At 65.2% G+C, this 15,303-nt stretch overlaps 1 protein-coding gene across 3 annotated transcripts; it reads right to left on the reverse strand.

The window, feature by feature from the left end:
* Window positions 1–371: 371 nt before the first annotated feature.
* Slc4a1 (solute carrier family 4 member 1 (Diego blood group)) lies at window positions 372–12,150 on the reverse strand. 3 transcript variants are annotated; one of them, XM_013077597.3, is made up of 20 exons: window positions 11,955–12,150; window positions 9,600–9,681; window positions 9,330–9,525; window positions 8,618–8,685; window positions 8,192–8,372; window positions 7,985–8,120; window positions 7,550–7,673; window positions 7,371–7,455; window positions 7,112–7,293; window positions 6,728–6,938; window positions 6,438–6,650; window positions 6,149–6,297; window positions 5,872–6,066; window positions 4,917–5,087; window positions 4,532–4,621; window positions 3,938–4,104; window positions 3,127–3,380; window positions 2,079–2,248; window positions 1,734–1,907; window positions 372–1,547 (listed from the first exon to the last, which is right to left on the reverse strand). In XM_013077597.3, the coding sequence occupies exons 2-20, from the start codon at window positions 9,612–9,614 to the stop codon at window positions 1,467–1,469; spliced, it is 2,862 nt and encodes a 953-aa protein (XP_012933051.1). In that variant the 5' UTR covers window positions 9,615–9,681; window positions 11,955–12,150; the 3' UTR covers window positions 372–1,466. The 3 variants fall into 3 exon arrangements, with proteins under 3 accessions (XP_012933051.1, XP_012933050.1, XP_004859284.2); XM_013077596.3 differs by lacking the exon at window positions 11,955–12,150 and adding an exon at window positions 11,663–11,799; XM_004859227.4 differs by lacking the exon at window positions 11,955–12,150 and adding an exon at window positions 9,916–10,064.
* Between the last annotated feature and the right edge of the window lie 3,153 nt (window positions 12,151–15,303).

Below are 15,303 nucleotides of genomic sequence, written 5' to 3' on the forward strand. Positions count from 1 at the left end.
AGGAACTCTCAGTAATCCCAGCACTCTGGGAGGCTGAGGCAGGAGGATCTCAAATTAGAGGCCAGCCTGAGCAATTTAGCAAATTTTGTTGCAAAAGATAAGAAAGGTTGAGGATGCGGCTCAGTGTGAAGGCCCTGGGTTCAATCCTCAGTTCTCCCCAAAAGAAAAACAAAACTATCTGGCTTGCTGAGTTTGGGGTCAGGAGCTGCCAATCTGAGGGGCCAGGGCTCCATGAGCACCCAGGCCGGGTCCCCTGAGGGCCCTGCCCCAAGGCCAGAGCACGTGCCCTGTGCTCTCAGGGAGCCGCCTCCATCTGGGCACTGTGCCCATGCCTACCTGGGCCCAACCCGGAGGGATCCACGCAGGCTGGCTCCAGCACAGATGCATTTATTGGCAAAACCTATTCCCAAGCACACAGGGCAGAGCAGGGCCAGCAGGACAATGTCCTCCACTTCCGTGGCTGCACTGGAGGAGCAGGCAACACAGGGACCCCTGTCAGGTGACCACGTCATTCTCCCCACCGGGCCCTGTGCTGCTAAGCGAGGGTCTCCCTTCATCCTTCAACACCCTGCGAGGCAGAGACCAGCACGTCCCCACTTCAGATTTGTACTTTTTTTTTTTTCGGTCCTGCGATCGAACTCAGGACCTTGTGCTTGCGAGGCAGGTGGTGGCACCACTGAGCTAAATCCCCGGCCCCCCATTTCAGATTTGGAAACTGAGGCACAGAACAGGGAGTAGCGGAGCTGGCTATCTGCTCTTCTCCGTTTGTGGCAGCTGTCCTTTTTGTCCTATTTCTCCCCACTTCCAGTTCTTTCAACTCTTTTTATAGATTTGTAAAAAAAAAAAAGATTTCCCCCCGCCCTGGAGAGGCCCTGTCTGCTGCCTCACCAGCCGGACCTGGGTTCTCCCGGATTCAGTTTGGGCCGGGTTGGGCCAGCGGGGCCCTTGGCGTCACACTGAAGCCAAATACAGCAGAAGCACTCAGAAAAGACAATAAATTACACCCCCCCCATGCAGACCCACCCCCAGGGCAGCGTCCTGCCTCCGCCCCCTACCTCCCCAGCACCGGCACAGGAGAGGGGGTCATGAGTGTTGATCCCTGGCCTCCCCACAGCGCCTTTCTGGTCTCAGGGTGCGACAGGAAGAGGAAGAGGACTCGACAGACACAGCCAGGAGCGCTGGGCCCCCAGCGTGTGCGGCCCTGCTCATCCGCCCCCGGCGACCTCGGTAACGTGGGTGTCGCCCACGCACCCTGCTGCAGGTGAGGACGCAGAGGCAGGAGCATCCCGTGTCACAAGCCAGGGGCCCCAGGGGCCCCCCCGATGTGCTGTGCCCGGAGAGGTGGGGCGCAGACACCAGGCTCCTGCGGATCCGGCACCTCCAGGCAGAGGCCGGTGCGCCCTCGAGGGGCCGAGACCCCTGGCGGCCACTCTGCTCTCCGGGGTGGCCCGGGCGGCCCGCGGCCCCTACACGGGCATCGGCACTTCGTCGTATTCGTCGCGGCCGTCCTCCTCCCCCACGGGGGCCTTGGCGTCGTCGGCGTCCAGCTGCAGGGGGAGGAGAGGGTGAGGGGCGCAGGGGCAGGGCGCAGGGACCCTCGGCCCCTGCCGCCCCGCCGCAGGCTGGTCTCGGATGGCGGGAGTCCGGGATGACCGTGTCGGGAGCCCCCAACATACCCCTCGGGGTCAGGACGCCTACGCCCTGCGTCCCCACCCTGAGCGCTGCGCACTCACACACTGCAGCTCCAGGCGGCTGAACAGCAGCGGCAGCAGGAGGCGCCGAAGGGGCACCGTGAGGATGAGCACGAAGGGCAGCGCCAGCGAGGCCTGCGTGGACTTCACTGCCCACAGCAGCGCCAGGCACAGGATCTGGATGGCCGTGAACAGGTGCATGCGCCAGGTCCGCACCTGCGGGGGCGCAGTCAGTTCGGTCCCGCCCCCAGCGGCCTTGACCTCCCGCCCCCAGCCCCGCCCTAGCCCCGCCCCACTACGCCCCGCCCGCCCGCTAAGCACCTTCCGCCTAGTCCCGCCCACCCGCCTGCCCCGCCCCTGGCCCACCCCGTGGACCCCACGCGGTACCCGCTTCACGAAGGGCAAGTCTGGGTGGTACTTGGCCGGCTTCAGCAGCAGCAGGATGCGGTCGAAGAGCTGGATGCCGCTGAGCGACGTGACGCCCATGTAGAGGAAGATGCCGAACAGTACGGCCAGCGGGATGCGGGACAGCACGGGCTCCATGAGGATGGACAGGCCTGCGGGACGCGCATGTCAGCCGGACCGCCACGTGGGCACCGCGGCACCCATGGGTCCCAGTGGGCCTTGACCGGGTGTCCTCTGTGGGATATGTCCCCAGCCCTTTTTATGTCAAGACAGCAGCTTCTGAGTTGCCCAGGCTGGGCTCAAACCTGCTGTCCTCTGGATCGCTGCGAGTTCGAGGCCAGCCTGGACTACATAGTGAGCTCAAGGCCAGCCTGAACTGCATAGCGAGACCCTGTCTGAAAAAAATAAAAACAACAGCAAAAAACTTGCAGTCCTCCTGCCTCAGCCTCCCAGAGTGCTGGGATCATGGCTGTGCCCCACAGTACCCGGATTTGTGGATCCTTTTAATAGGTATTATCCTGATTTATGGATGAGGAAATGGGTTCAGAGGCAGCACATGGCTGGCAAGGGGTCCAACTGCTGCCTGCCAGCCTTAAGCCCACCCCCGTACCTCCTGGGGTCACCGAGGTCACAGAAAGGGGCCTTCCTCCCTTCCCCAGTGCTTCCCGATCCTCCTCCAGGTCAGATGGGCTCCACCTCTTAAGGAACTTCCCCACCCAGCATGATGGTGCACACCTGTAGCCCCGGTAACGGGGGAAGCGGGTCACAGGTTTGAGGTCAGCTGGACAACTTAATGAGACCCCATCTCAAACTAAGGGCTGGGGTGCAGCTCAGTGACACAGTGCTCGCCTAGCATGCCAGGTCCTGGGTTCGACCCCCAGCACCAAAACACAACCCCCCCTTTGGCTCCAGAACTCGGGCCCTCAGCCTCTGCCCTCCCCAGGCTGCCTGAGCTTCGCCCTCCAGTTGGTGGAGGAGACCTGGGGCTGCCCTGTGCCCTGCCCCTGGCTGGGCAGTTGCCCGCACTCACCCACCAGCACCGACACCAGCAGCCCGCTGATCCGCTGCTCCTTGACCTCCTGGATCTGGGCCGAGGCCCCCGGGGTGCTGGCCTTGCCCATGACGGTGAGGGCATTGGCATGGGTGACAGAGCGCACGGTCGTGGCGCTGAGCCATGGCATCCCGAACAGTGCAGCCACCCCGCCCATGCCCACCACCAGCAGCAGGTCCAGGTGGAAGCCGGAGCCCTTGGTCATCTTGCGCTCGGGTTTGCTGACAATCAGCCTGGGGACAGGCGTTGGTGAGCCCACCTGCGCCCCCGGCCCCGCCTCTGGCCCCGCCCTACCTCCCTGAGGACCCCGGAGGCCAGTGAGCAGCCCAGCCCCAGCACTTCACCTGAGTAGCCTCATTCTAGGGTTGCCATTTTTCATCGTTTGTCTTAGAAAGGGGCCTCTGAGCCGGGTGTGGGGGCACATGCCTGCCATCCCAGCACTCCAGAGGCTGAGGCAGGAGGACCGCCATGAGGTCGAGGCCAGTTTGGGCTACATAGTGAGTTTAAGGCCAGGCTGAACTATATAGTGAGACTGTGTCTCAAAGACGCAAAAAGAAAAACAAAAGGGGCCGGGGATGTAGCTCAGTGGTTCCGGCACCTGCCTCACAAGCACAAGGTCTTGTGTTCAATCCCTGGTACCAAAACCAAAAGCAAAAGGAAAGAAAAAAGCCAAAGAGCAAAGGCTCCCCAGCAAGACTGCCTCAGTGCCAGGAAGCTGCCCCCCCAAGTCCTGGTGCTGCCATCGGCCAGGGCCACGCCCAGTGTCCCCCACCTCAGCCCCAGCTCTCACGTGGTGATCTGGGACTCCAGGAAGATGAGGATGAAGACCAGCAGGGCGGGCAGGGCGGAAGCAAACATCATCCATATGGGGAAGTGGCTGTACAGGCCCAGCGGGTGGATGACCCAGCCCCGGGCAGAGGCATTGGACACCTTGAGGCCATCAGGCACCGAGAGTTTCTGTGGGAGGAGATGGCAGAGAGGGGCAGCAGGTGAGGGCAGCCCTGGGCAGCCCAAGGAACCCTGACACCCAGCACTTCCGCACCACCCAGGCCACACCCAGCCCTCTTTCTGTGTCAGCTCTGACCTCGCGGATGAGAAGAGGTCCAGAGAAGCTGTGGCGCCTGCTCATGGCACATGGCTACGTGGCCAGGCCCTGCCTCGGCTGCAGGCCTCAGAGCAGGCGCTTTCTCACTGCCCCGGGCTAGGGAGTAGGGCGCAGTGGGACGCCGCTCCCTGCCTTGGCAGGCAGGGGCTGGGGCCTGGGGCCTGGGGGGCTAGGGCCTCCCAGGCCAGGCGGACACGGTGTAGCAGGGGCTGGGATGGGGAGGGCCTCAGGGGAGGGACGCCAGGAGGTGTCCTAGGGAGGCGGAGACGGAGGGGTCACCTGGGTGTAGGTATCTTCGATGAAGAAATCCACCAGGACCATGATCAAGATGGAGATGGGGACCCCGAAGTCCCCGATGACCCGGCGCAGCTTGGGGAGAGGAAGGATGGGAGGTCAGGAGCAGGTGCTCTGTGCCCACCTGTCCCCACTCACCCAGGGCCATGCCGTCCTCAAGGGGCCACCATCCCTGTCCCAACTTTCCCTGCCTCCTGCTGCTCCCAGTCCCACCCTGCTGAGAGCTGTCCCCGCTGGGCATCCAGCCTGGCCGTGCTGAGGAGAAGCAGGGACACTTGGCATGGGATGGGGCTCTGGGATGAGGGGGGAGGCAGGGGACCTGGGGTGCTGTTGGACTGGGGTAGGTGACACGGACGGGGTGGGCGCTGACCTTGCCGGGGAAGTAGGAGCTGTTCTTGAACTTGCGAAGCATCATGGCGAGGATGAAGGTGCCAGCCATGAGCACCAGCGAGAAGAGGGCTGTGTTGGGCAGGGGCCCCTGCAGCTTGGACGCAATCGGCACATTGGGGTACGTCCTTTGCAGCGGATGGTCCTGGAAGATCTGCAGCAGAAGACCCAGGTTGGCTCCTCCCAGCCTTGAGCAGGGCTGGGTCATATCCCCAGTTACCCAGCACGATGATCCATGCGTCCACCCACCCATGCATCTGCCCATCTACCCAGGCAGACATGCTGCATGGGACGCTTTCTTCCCTCTGTCCACCTTTCTGTTCAGCTGAGACAGTGGCAGAGGGGCTTGCAGAGCTCGGTGTTCAGGGATGAAGGCCAGGTTAGGCACGGGGCCATGGAGGCCCTGTGTGTACAGCCCTGGGCACCAGAGGTGCGGGCCATGAAGGCCGGAGCAGAAACAAGGCTGGGAGGGTTTCTCATTGGGGCTTAGGGGCTGCAGGTGGTCAGGGGCAGAGCCCTCGCCTAGCATGCCCAGCCCTGGTTCCAGCCCAAGGACTGCAAAATAAATAAACTAATGAGTAAATGTACATCTGGGAAGAGCTGGAGACAGGAAGGCCCTGGGCCCTTCCTCTCGGGAAAGTGCAGACACCAGGCAGGCCAGCGGGCTCCTGGTCAGAGGTTGGCTAACAGGTGAGCTAACAGGTGAGCATGCAGGGTCGGATCCCACAGAGCCACCTCTGCATCGATGTGGGTGCCAGGGCGTCACCCCCACTGGGGTGTCTTCCCTTGGGCGTGGTGCATCGTGGTCACAGTGTATACACAGAGGGGCCCTCTCCCCAGCCACCCGCTGCAGGCAGCACAAGGACACTGGGTCACGGTGCGAGCGTGGGACCCAGCCTGAGCACCTGAGACACAGATGCCTCTTGCCCCACGCCCACCTTGATCAGCTTGGAGAAGGTCTCGTAGATGAAGATGAGGGAGATGAGAAACGAGAAGATCTCCTGGGTGTAGCGGGAGATGAAGCGGACCAGGAAGCTGCCCTCGAAGGCCACCACAAGGACCACGAGCAGGATGAGCCAGAAGCCAATCCAGGCGCGCCCCACGATATATTCCAGCCCATTGCTCTCGCAGAACTGGGAGTGCAGGGAGCTGGGGTCAGGCGTCAGGGCTCAGGCACCAGCACCACACGGGGTGGGCGGGGACCGTGCCACCCACCGAGTAGAAGGCGTCCTCGAACACCAGCAGCGGCCCTGAGAAGCCGACCACCAGCAGGGGCTGCGCGCCCAGCAGCGCAAAGAGGATGCCCTGCATGGCAGTGGAGATGAGCAGCTCTGACACCCCCATCTGGTTCCCGGTCTTCTCCCCTGTGCGGGGTGACGGGACAGGTCAGGGTTAGCGGTGATTCCAGGGGCCAACAGGACCAGGCTGGGCTGGCAGATGGGGTCCCAGGGTCAGGGGCGAGGGTCAGAGGGAGTCGGAGGGATGGCAGGCAGTTGGTACTGACCCAGGAGCCCACCGAACGTGATGGCGGGCGACAGGGCGGCAAAGTAGATGAAGATGACAGCGGCCAGGACCTGAGGGCTCAGCGCGTCTGTTATGTCGCTCAGGTAGTAAGGGTAGCGTCGCCGGATGTCACGCACCAGGCCCCCGAAGAGCTGGCCAGTCCGCTGCAGAGGGTCATCCGGGCCTCCGGGGACCCCGGGACCACCGTTCAGGTCTGCGGAAGACAGTGGCAAGGTCAGCAGCCAACAGAGGCCTGCAGCTCGGGCACCAGGGCCGGGCGGAGGGCCCTACCTAGGCCCTTGTAGAAGCTGGGCACCGGCGGCTGGGGGCTGGGCAGGTAGCGCCTGCGGAGCAGCTCCCGCTGTACGGGCACTAGGCCGAGCAGCGCCTGCTCCGAAGGGGCGTCCGTGGGCGGCAGCACCAGGCTGCAGTCCAGGAAGCTGTCCAGGGAGCTCACCAGCTCGCCACGGCTCTGCGCCAAGTAGGCATCCATCCGGAAGACCTGGTGCGACAGGGCAGCGTCAGGGATGGGGGCGCACCCTCTGGGGTTCCGGAGAGGTGGTGGGGAGGGAGCAGGGGGTCGCGGAGCCGGGAGCCCAGCTGGACAGGGTCCAGGGGCCGGGCGGGGCAACAGTGCCGTTGGCCCGGGGCTCTGAGGCGGCGGCCGGTCCTCACCCTTTCAGACATGAGGGTGGCGAAGGCACGGCCCAGCTGCGTGTAGTCGGTGTGTGGCGCCTCGGGCCCCAGCAGCACCGCGAGGAAGCGCACAGGCCGGGGCAGCTCCACGGCCTCCAGCTCCACGGCTTCATGCAGCCGCACGAAGGCCAGCACTGGCTGCTCCAGGAAGTCGGCGTGGCCTGCGGGGACGGGGGCGCGGTCAGCCGGGCCGGGGAGGGGGACGCAATGGGCTCTCGGGACAGGGCCCGGCGCTCACCCACGCGCAGCAGGGCCGACTCCGAGCCCTCTGGGATCCTCTCCAGCACAGCGGAAGCCAGGCGCACCTGGGGGTCCCCCTCGGCCTGTGGGAAGGTGGGGCCTGAGCTTCCAGCCCCTCGTCCCCCATCCTCTTGCTCCCCGGGCCCAGCCAGGCCCCGCCCCCCAGCGCAGCCGCACCTGCTCACAGAAGAGCTTCGTCTCCAGCGAGGGCTGCGGGGCCAGCAGAGGTGTGCAGGGGTCCCCGGAGCGCGTCAGGACGGCCGGTGTCACCCCCTGCAGGGCCTCCCGGTCCTGGGCGTGGCTGCAGGACACAGGGGGCTCAGGAGGCTGTGCGGGGTAGACTCTCGGGGTCCCAAGGGCAGATGTCGAGTGGGATCCAGCCAGCAGGCCACAGGGCCCGGGCAGCAGGGGAGTGGCTCTCCCGGGACAGCAAGGGCGCATGGCGGCCCCGCTGGACCCCGCAGGTGGGTCTTTCGGTCCAGCCCTGGGGACCAGCAGCCTCTAGCGCCGAGCGCAGAGCCCAGTCAGCCCTTGGAGGAGTCAGAGGTGGGAGCCACAGTGCAGGGGGAGTAGGGCCCGAGTGGTTGGGGCCACACCGAGCCGGGCAGGCACCTGCATCTGAGCAGCAGAGCCCGGTGCAGGGGTGCACGGTCCTCAGGCCGGATCCGGTCCTCGAAGATCAGCCGGTCCAGCAGCTCGTCAACCACGCCGGCCAGGGAGCGCTCCCGCAGGTCCAGGAGGACGGCGCCTGCACGACGGGCGGCTGAGCGGGTGGGCGTCCCCAGGATCCCCGTCCCGGCAGGGCCACCGCAGGCTCACCCTTGGCGAAGGCTCTGTGCAGCTGCAGGAGGCTCCAGAAGGTGAGGTAGGACAGGTGCGGGTGGCCCCAGCAGCCCCGCGGCCCTACATTCTCCTCCACGTGCATCCAGTGCGCCACTTCCACCCACTGCAGCTCCGCGTTCTTCCCGTCCATCGCCAGCTCCTGCAGCTGCACGTAGACCTGCGGCCGTGGCCAAGTGAAGCCCAGGCTGGGGCAGAAGCGGGGGACCCAGATCCCCTCTGTCCCCGCCTGCTCCCAGCCCCTCGTCCTGCTCAGAAGGGATTGGGGGCACCGCCAGGCAGAGCCCTGTGGGCGCCCTGTGGGTCTGGGGGCCCCTCCCCTCCCAGCATTTCCCAGGTGCTGTTCCTCCTCCTGTGTCGCCCCCAAGGTGACACAGGCCGGGAGGGCCAGTTTGGGGTGCTTACCTCCTGGGTGCCTGGCTGTGGCTTGGCAGGGACGTAGTCTGAGGCTGTGGGCTCTGCGCTGGGGAGAGCTGAAGACCCAGGGCAGTCAGCGCTGCCCCCCGGCCTGCTCGCTCCGTCCCGAGGCCTCTGGCTCTGCCACCCCTAACAGCCTCGTCAAGGACCCCTGCCCCCATGAAGATGGGAAGGGGCCCGGTTCGCTGCGCTCAGGCCCACGTGGGGTCTCCTCCCTGGCTGCCGGACCGAGTGCCCCTCTTCCCACCTCTCCACCAGCTCCTGCCAGGTCCTCTGCAGACCCAGCAGGTGGTGGGGTGCACCTCTTATACCCCCAGCCCCACTTCAAACCCCAATTGCCAGCACTTAGGGCCTGTTGACAGTAAACAGGCCCCGCCTGGAGCTCCCCATGAGACCTTGGGCTGGCGGGGAAGGTGGTGTAGACCTTGGTTCTGCTCAGGGCTTCCCTGGGACCCCGTTCTCAGGACCTCCAGCTCCCAGGACAGAGCGCTCTCCCCAAATGGGTGGTGCGCTGGCTGGAGCAGGCACTGGGGGGCTGCAGCTGGGGTCATGGCCTTGGCCAGTAGCCAGGCCTCTGCTGGGAAGGGGGTGCTGCGATGTGACTGCCCGCCATGGCCTCCTGTGGTCACTCCAAACAGAGCGCTGTTTACCCTTCAATCAGTGGTAATTGCGGGGGGGCAAGCAGGTGGGGCCAGCTCACCTTGGGGCTCCTCCATCCAGGGCTCAGGGATCCCCAGGTCCTCGTAGTCCTCCAGCTCCAGGGCCTCCTCCAGCCCCTCCTTGTGGTCCAGGATGCCTGGCACCTCTCTGTCCTGGCCTGCAGTGTGCTCAGGGATGTCCAGCACCTCCTCCCCAGGCCTCTGCCCTGGGGCTGCCAGCCCCTCTCCGAAGTCCTCCTGTGAGGAGCCACAGTGTAAGGGCCAGGCCACCGTGCCCTGGGCCCTGGAAGGCAGTGAGAGCTGACACCCACCTGTTGATCCCCCATGGCTGTGTCCCTCGTGTCCGTTTGTCCCTGGTGATCCAGGCCCCAGCATAACCTGCACCGCGGGTCCCTGCAGGGGTGGGCACAGGCTGAGCCAGGGTCTCTGGGGTCTCCCAGGCCTCGGTGGCAGGGCCCCACATGGTGGCAGAGTTCAGAGGGGCCAGAGGTGTGCCTTGCGGCGGGGAGGCCAGGGCCCCCGCACACCAGCTGCGCGGCGTCTTTCCCCACCCACCCCAGGCCTCATCACCTCCCTGTCCCTTCTCCGGGCCTGGGCTCTCTGAGGGGCCCCATGCGCGCCCTGCACCTCAGAATTGGCCTTGGGGCTGCGGCACCCCGAAGCGTGTGGGCCCCGTCTCTCTCCGAGCTGTCGGCCTCAGCGCTGGCCTCCGTGGGGCTCCAGAGCTCACCAAGCCCTCGCTGGCCCCCAGGCCTCTGCCCTGCTGGGCGTCCACACCCTAGAAGCATCTTCTGCCACGCTGAGCCCTCCCAGCCCCTGTGGCCCGGTGTCCCTCGCTCCCCAGGTGGCACTTTCTGGTTTCTGAGCTGATGCGTAGCCCATATGCCTCCTGACAAATCTCTGGAAGGGGCCACCTCAGCGCAGTGCACGCCTGGGGGTGCCCCACCCGGAGGTGCCGGGACATAGTTCTTGGTTGCACTGCACTCAAGGGTCAGGTCCGGGGGTCAGGAGACCAAAGCCTAACCCTGACCCAAGTGGCCCAAGGATGTCCCAGTTGGCTGGTCTAGAGTCCCAGGCCCTGGGCGGCTCTGCCATGGCTGGGAGACCTCTGCTGCTCCTGCCCGGCCCTACCCCTGTCGCCATTGGCCCGAGAACCAGAGCTTTCCCAGGCTGAAGTCAGGCCGGGGAGTGGCACCATCAGGGGCTCAGGGTGACTCAGCTGCAGACCCGGGTCACCGGGGCAGGTCCTGCCCGGCCTGATAAGAGTCCCGGCCCAGCTGGGAAGATAAGGGCGACAGCAGGAGCCGAGAGGGGCACGGAGGGATGGGGCAGAGCTCCAGAGGGAGGCTCCCTGGCATGCAGGACCTGCGTGTCATCCCTCAGCACCACCCAGCAGCTGAGCCTCATCCCTCCAAACCCCAACACTGGCGAGCACCCCCAGAGCAGGGCTGGTGCTGCTGGACAGCTGAGGATGGAGCGGTGGCAAGCAGGTGTCAGGGACAAGATGAAGCCCTGGCCCAAGACTAATACAGACCCTGGGCCTAACTAAAAATCCTAACCAGAACCTTGAGCCTAACCCTAACCCTAAACATAAACATAAGTCCTAGCCCTGAACCTAACCCTAACCCTCACTGAACAGACTCCAGCTCCATCTCTAACCATGGCTGGGGAGGAAAAGCTCCCAGCAGATTTCCGGTCAGGTCAGAATGGACTCTGCCGTCAGACTGCAGGCTTAAAACCCCAGCCCACCTTTGTTTTTACCATCCTAGGGATTGAAGCCAGGACCTTTGCAATGAGCTCCATCCCTGGCCCTTTCTATTTTTATTTTGAGACAGGGTCTCACTAAGTCATGAAGGTACCCAGGGTGGGCTTGAATTTGGCGACTCTCCTGCCTCAGCCTCCTAAAGTGTTGGGATCACAGGGGTGCACCGCCGCTTCTGGCTTAGACCCCCTGTGTACTAGTGTGCGCTCGGCCAACAACCTCCATTTGTCCTCTGTGATCTGGGGTGGTGAGGGCTCTTACCCAGTGCCCACGGGCACAGAGTGTCTCTATAAAGCCGTCACTTCGCCCGCCACCGAGCACGCTCTGCCACTGTGGCTGCGGGCAGAGGGCCACCCCCTCCCCGAGTGCCATTCCCTGTCCTCCAGGCTCCTGCCCTGGTCGCCAGGCTGGGGACAGCACCGGCCCCCAGAAGGTACCAGATGGGAAGTGGTCCTGGCTGACATCGCGCCTCCTGGGGGAGCTGGGGTGGCCGGGACCCCCCCTCCCCGAGGGGTGGGACAGCCTGGGGCCAGGGCCCCCAGACTCTATTCCCCCTGGAGCCACAGTGGGCTCCGAATCCCGCCTCGCCGCGCCCTGCGCCGCCCAGCCCACCTGCTCGGAGCCTCGGTCCCTCAGCGAGGTCCTAAGCCGGGTCCCAGGTCCTGCTCGCTGGGCCTCTGCCACCTGCGCTCGCAGCTGCTCTGACCGCACCTTCCCGCCCTGGCCCCCGCCCTGCTCTCCTGGCCCCAAGCAGCCTTATCTCCCGGCCACATCTGGGCTCCCGGGCCCACCCTCCTGGGGACGCAGCAGGGCCCAGGCGCCATCCACGCTCCCTGCTCGGCCCCAGGACGTCGGCCACCCCGTCCTCCCTCAGTCACTGCTCTGGCAGCCCCTTCCCACGCACCTGCTTCTCCTGCTCCCCAGACCCCGCTGGCTCCAGACGCGGCCCTGGGCACCAGTGTGTGCACTCGTCACCCCGAAACAGCGCCAGGGCACAAAGCCTCAATGTCTGGGCACACTGGGTCCTCTGTGGGCCCCCGCCCAGCCCCGGGGACAGAGGGCCTCGCTCCCGCCCCCCATGCCTCCCACAGCCCGGGCACGGGCCTGGCTCCTGGCTGGCAGAGCCCTGGCCCTGGGGGAGGAGGGGTAGACGGGGAGGTGGAGGGCGGGGAGGGGCTCTGGCCAGGGCACCTGGGCGTCTCCGCTATCATGGAGCCTTGGCCGGTGGCCGCCTGCCTGGGACAGACTTGGGGACGAGGGCTGGCTGACAGCGAGAGGCAGTGACCAGGACCCACGCCCGGGCCCCTTTAGACAGGTCCTTGATGGCCGGGGTCTGAACTGGAGCTAGGGGGCCGTGCCTGGCTGCCTGGGCCGAAGCCTGAGCCCCGAAGGTGGCATTGTGTCTGAGCCCTCGCCCCTTCCCCTAGGCGAGGCCGGGGACCTGCCCAGGCCACCGGCCACTTCCTTCTGCCCCACTGGGCAGGGCCGGTCCGGCCAGGCTGGCCGGGTTTTGAGGGCCGCTGTGGGTGGTGCCTCCCGCGGGCTCCGTCACGAGTGTCACCTGGGGCTGTGGCCACGTGGGGCAGACCCTCCTGGGCATCTGCTCCTCCAGGCCCAGGGCGCTGTCACCCACTTCCTACACCCAGCAGGGGCTGAGCCCACCCTGGGCAGGGCGCCTCCTCTGGCAGCATGGGCTACAGTGGCCAAGAGGTGATGGCATCTGTGACTGGAGCGGGAGCCAGGCAGGGAGGACAGGTTGGCCAGGCTGGCCTGGGGCCCCTCGACATTCCCCAGGAGGATGCGGCTTCCTGTGTTCCAGGCCCTGGGGTTTGCGTGGAGGGAAATGTCCCAAACCCAGACCCGGGCCCTTCCCGGAACCGTGCGTGGCCTGGCCCTGGACTCGGCTGGGTGAGCCCGAGTGGCCACCTCTGCTCTCTGGTTCACTCCTTTCTCTCTGGGATGCTGGGCCCACAGGGGTGACAGACAGGCAGGTGCCCTAGGGACAGCAAGGGGGGACCGCAGTCCACCCTCAGGAGCGCCTTGCACCTGGACGGACTGGGACAGCCCAGAGCTACACAGGGCGAGGGCCCAGGCTGACCGCTGAGCCGAGGGGCTGAGGGACAAGAACCTGAAGGGGGCGATGTCCCTGTGGCCGTCGGAGCTGTGACGCCTTGCGGGGGAGCCAGGGCCGCCTCAGAGCCCCAGGGAGGGGACAGGCAGGTGCCCTCTGCCTCCTCCTCAGCTCCTGGTGCCCCTGGCCCCCAGCCGCTCAGCGGGTCCTGGAGGCCGGGAGGGAGGGGCTGGGCCGCACAGCTGCCCCTCAGGAGGGGACGCAGGACCTGCAGCTGGCAGGCGGCCGTGGCCTCTGGGCCTGACACTCGAGTCCTCTGCCTGCCCCAAGCCCCCTCCCCAGCCTGCAGCGGTGGCTCCGACCTTCAAGGCTCAGCGCCTGTGTCTGGCTCCACCCTGCTCCCGCTGGGCGCCTCTGCCGAGGGTGAGGGGCGGCCCCTCTGCCACCCAGCAGCAGTGACGGGCAGTGCCAGTTCCCATCCAACGACTCGGGGCTGGGGCCCCTTCAGGAAGGTGGGCGGCAGCCACAGCACCTCTGCTCACCCCATCTGTGCAGCCAGCCCCGGGCCCGCCTAGGTCCAGCCCAGTCTCATCTCCTTCGGTCCCTGCCCCGGGAGGCTGCCTCCATCCAGGCCGCAGGTCCAGTGTCCCCTGGAGAGCATCCTCCTTGCTATCGAACGGAAGCTTCAGGAAGGGCTGTGTGAGAGAAAACGCACTCTGAGCAGCTGGAGCAAAGTGCTTTACTGCTCCCTGCTTCAAAAGTTGGGGTAGGAGCCCCAGGGCGCCCCCTTCAGTCTTGGGGCATCTTCAGCAAGTGCTTTCTCCTCATGGTCCAAAATGGCTGTCTGAGCCTCAGCCATTGCCTGTGAGTCCCAGCTGGCAGGAAGGAGAGAGGGTGAAGGGTTAAGGCCTTCCCATTGGTCAGGACTGGGTCGTGCGTCCATGCTTAATGCCAAGAGAGGCAAGGCAGTGTGGCCTTCCCTTGGGGACGGCGTGGGTCCAGAGTGCCGTGACACAGGAGGAAGAGGAGACGGGAACACGGGACACCAGCACTCACAGCCAGGACCCAGTCACCATTGAGCTTCTGCTCTCCGTCCTGGGTCTGTTGCTATCTCTGGCGCTAGGATGCAGGTGCCCTGCCTGTTCCTTGGTGCTCCTGGCCTAGGCAGAGCCCAGGGCACGAGGCAGGCTCTAAGCGGGGTGCAGTGGCCTGCGCCTGCAGTTCCAACCACTCAGGAAGCTGAGGCAGGAAGATCACCGGAGCCCAGGAGTTCAGGGCCAGCCCAGGCCAGATAGCAAGCGCCCGTGGAAGAGAAAGGAAGCCCGGCTCCGGGTTTGCTCGGGAACTGACAGGAACATCCCGCTGCAGTGGTGTCGGGGTGCGCGCTGCGAGGCGGATCGCTGTGTGCGCCAGGCTGGGTTTGAGCGGGGGAGGCCCAGACCACTGTCCACGCGCTGCCCTCTGCTCGGTCCTCGGGCCGGCAGCTCCTCCACCGCCAGCTCCGCCTGGCCCGAATCACTGTGTCCTGCAGGGGCCTGGCCCAAGGAGCTTCATGCCAGGGCCGGGTGGGGCACAGGCCCACTTCCGGTGACCTCCTGCATCGGCAGCTGTGACATCCCAGGGAACCTGGGAGACAAAGCCCTACTGGGATCAAGCCCTGCGTGAGGTGCAGAGCTTTGCACAAACCACCTTTGCTTTGTTTCAGACGAGGGAGAGTTGAGTCATCCCATTTCTCTTTTACCTTGGCCGCTAGGAACCTCAGTTTATATCAGGCACCCAGGGGTAGCACCAGCCTCGGGTGAGGTCTTCAGGGAGTGGATGGGTAGGACTTGGAGCCTGGAACCTGAACCTGAGTCTGGGCCGTGGCTTCCATGTGAAAGACTCAGACTTCCCATTTCTTAGACCCAAGGTGGTAAATGTGTGTGCGCGTGCATGCGCCTGTGCGTAGTACTGGGGATTGAACCCAGAGCCTTCTCACTGAGCTGCATCCCAGCCATTTTTCATTTCTAATTTTTATTTTTTTACTTTTGAGGCAGAGTCTCACTAAGCCACTAAGTTGTCCAGGCTGGACCTGAACTCCTGATCCTCCTGCCTCAGCCTTCCAGAGTCAGGATGACAGGTGTGCTTCACTACCCCAGCTTCTCCACTCTTCAGCCCCTCCCCGTCGCTGATCCGCTGTCTG

The sequence above is a fragment of the Heterocephalus glaber genome, unplaced genomic scaffold (assembly GCF_053883595.1).
Source record: "Heterocephalus glaber isolate CG9 unplaced genomic scaffold, H.glaber_assembly_v1.0 deba00001773, whole genome shotgun sequence".
Classification (NCBI taxonomy): domain Eukaryota; kingdom Metazoa; phylum Chordata; class Mammalia; order Rodentia; family Bathyergidae; genus Heterocephalus; species Heterocephalus glaber.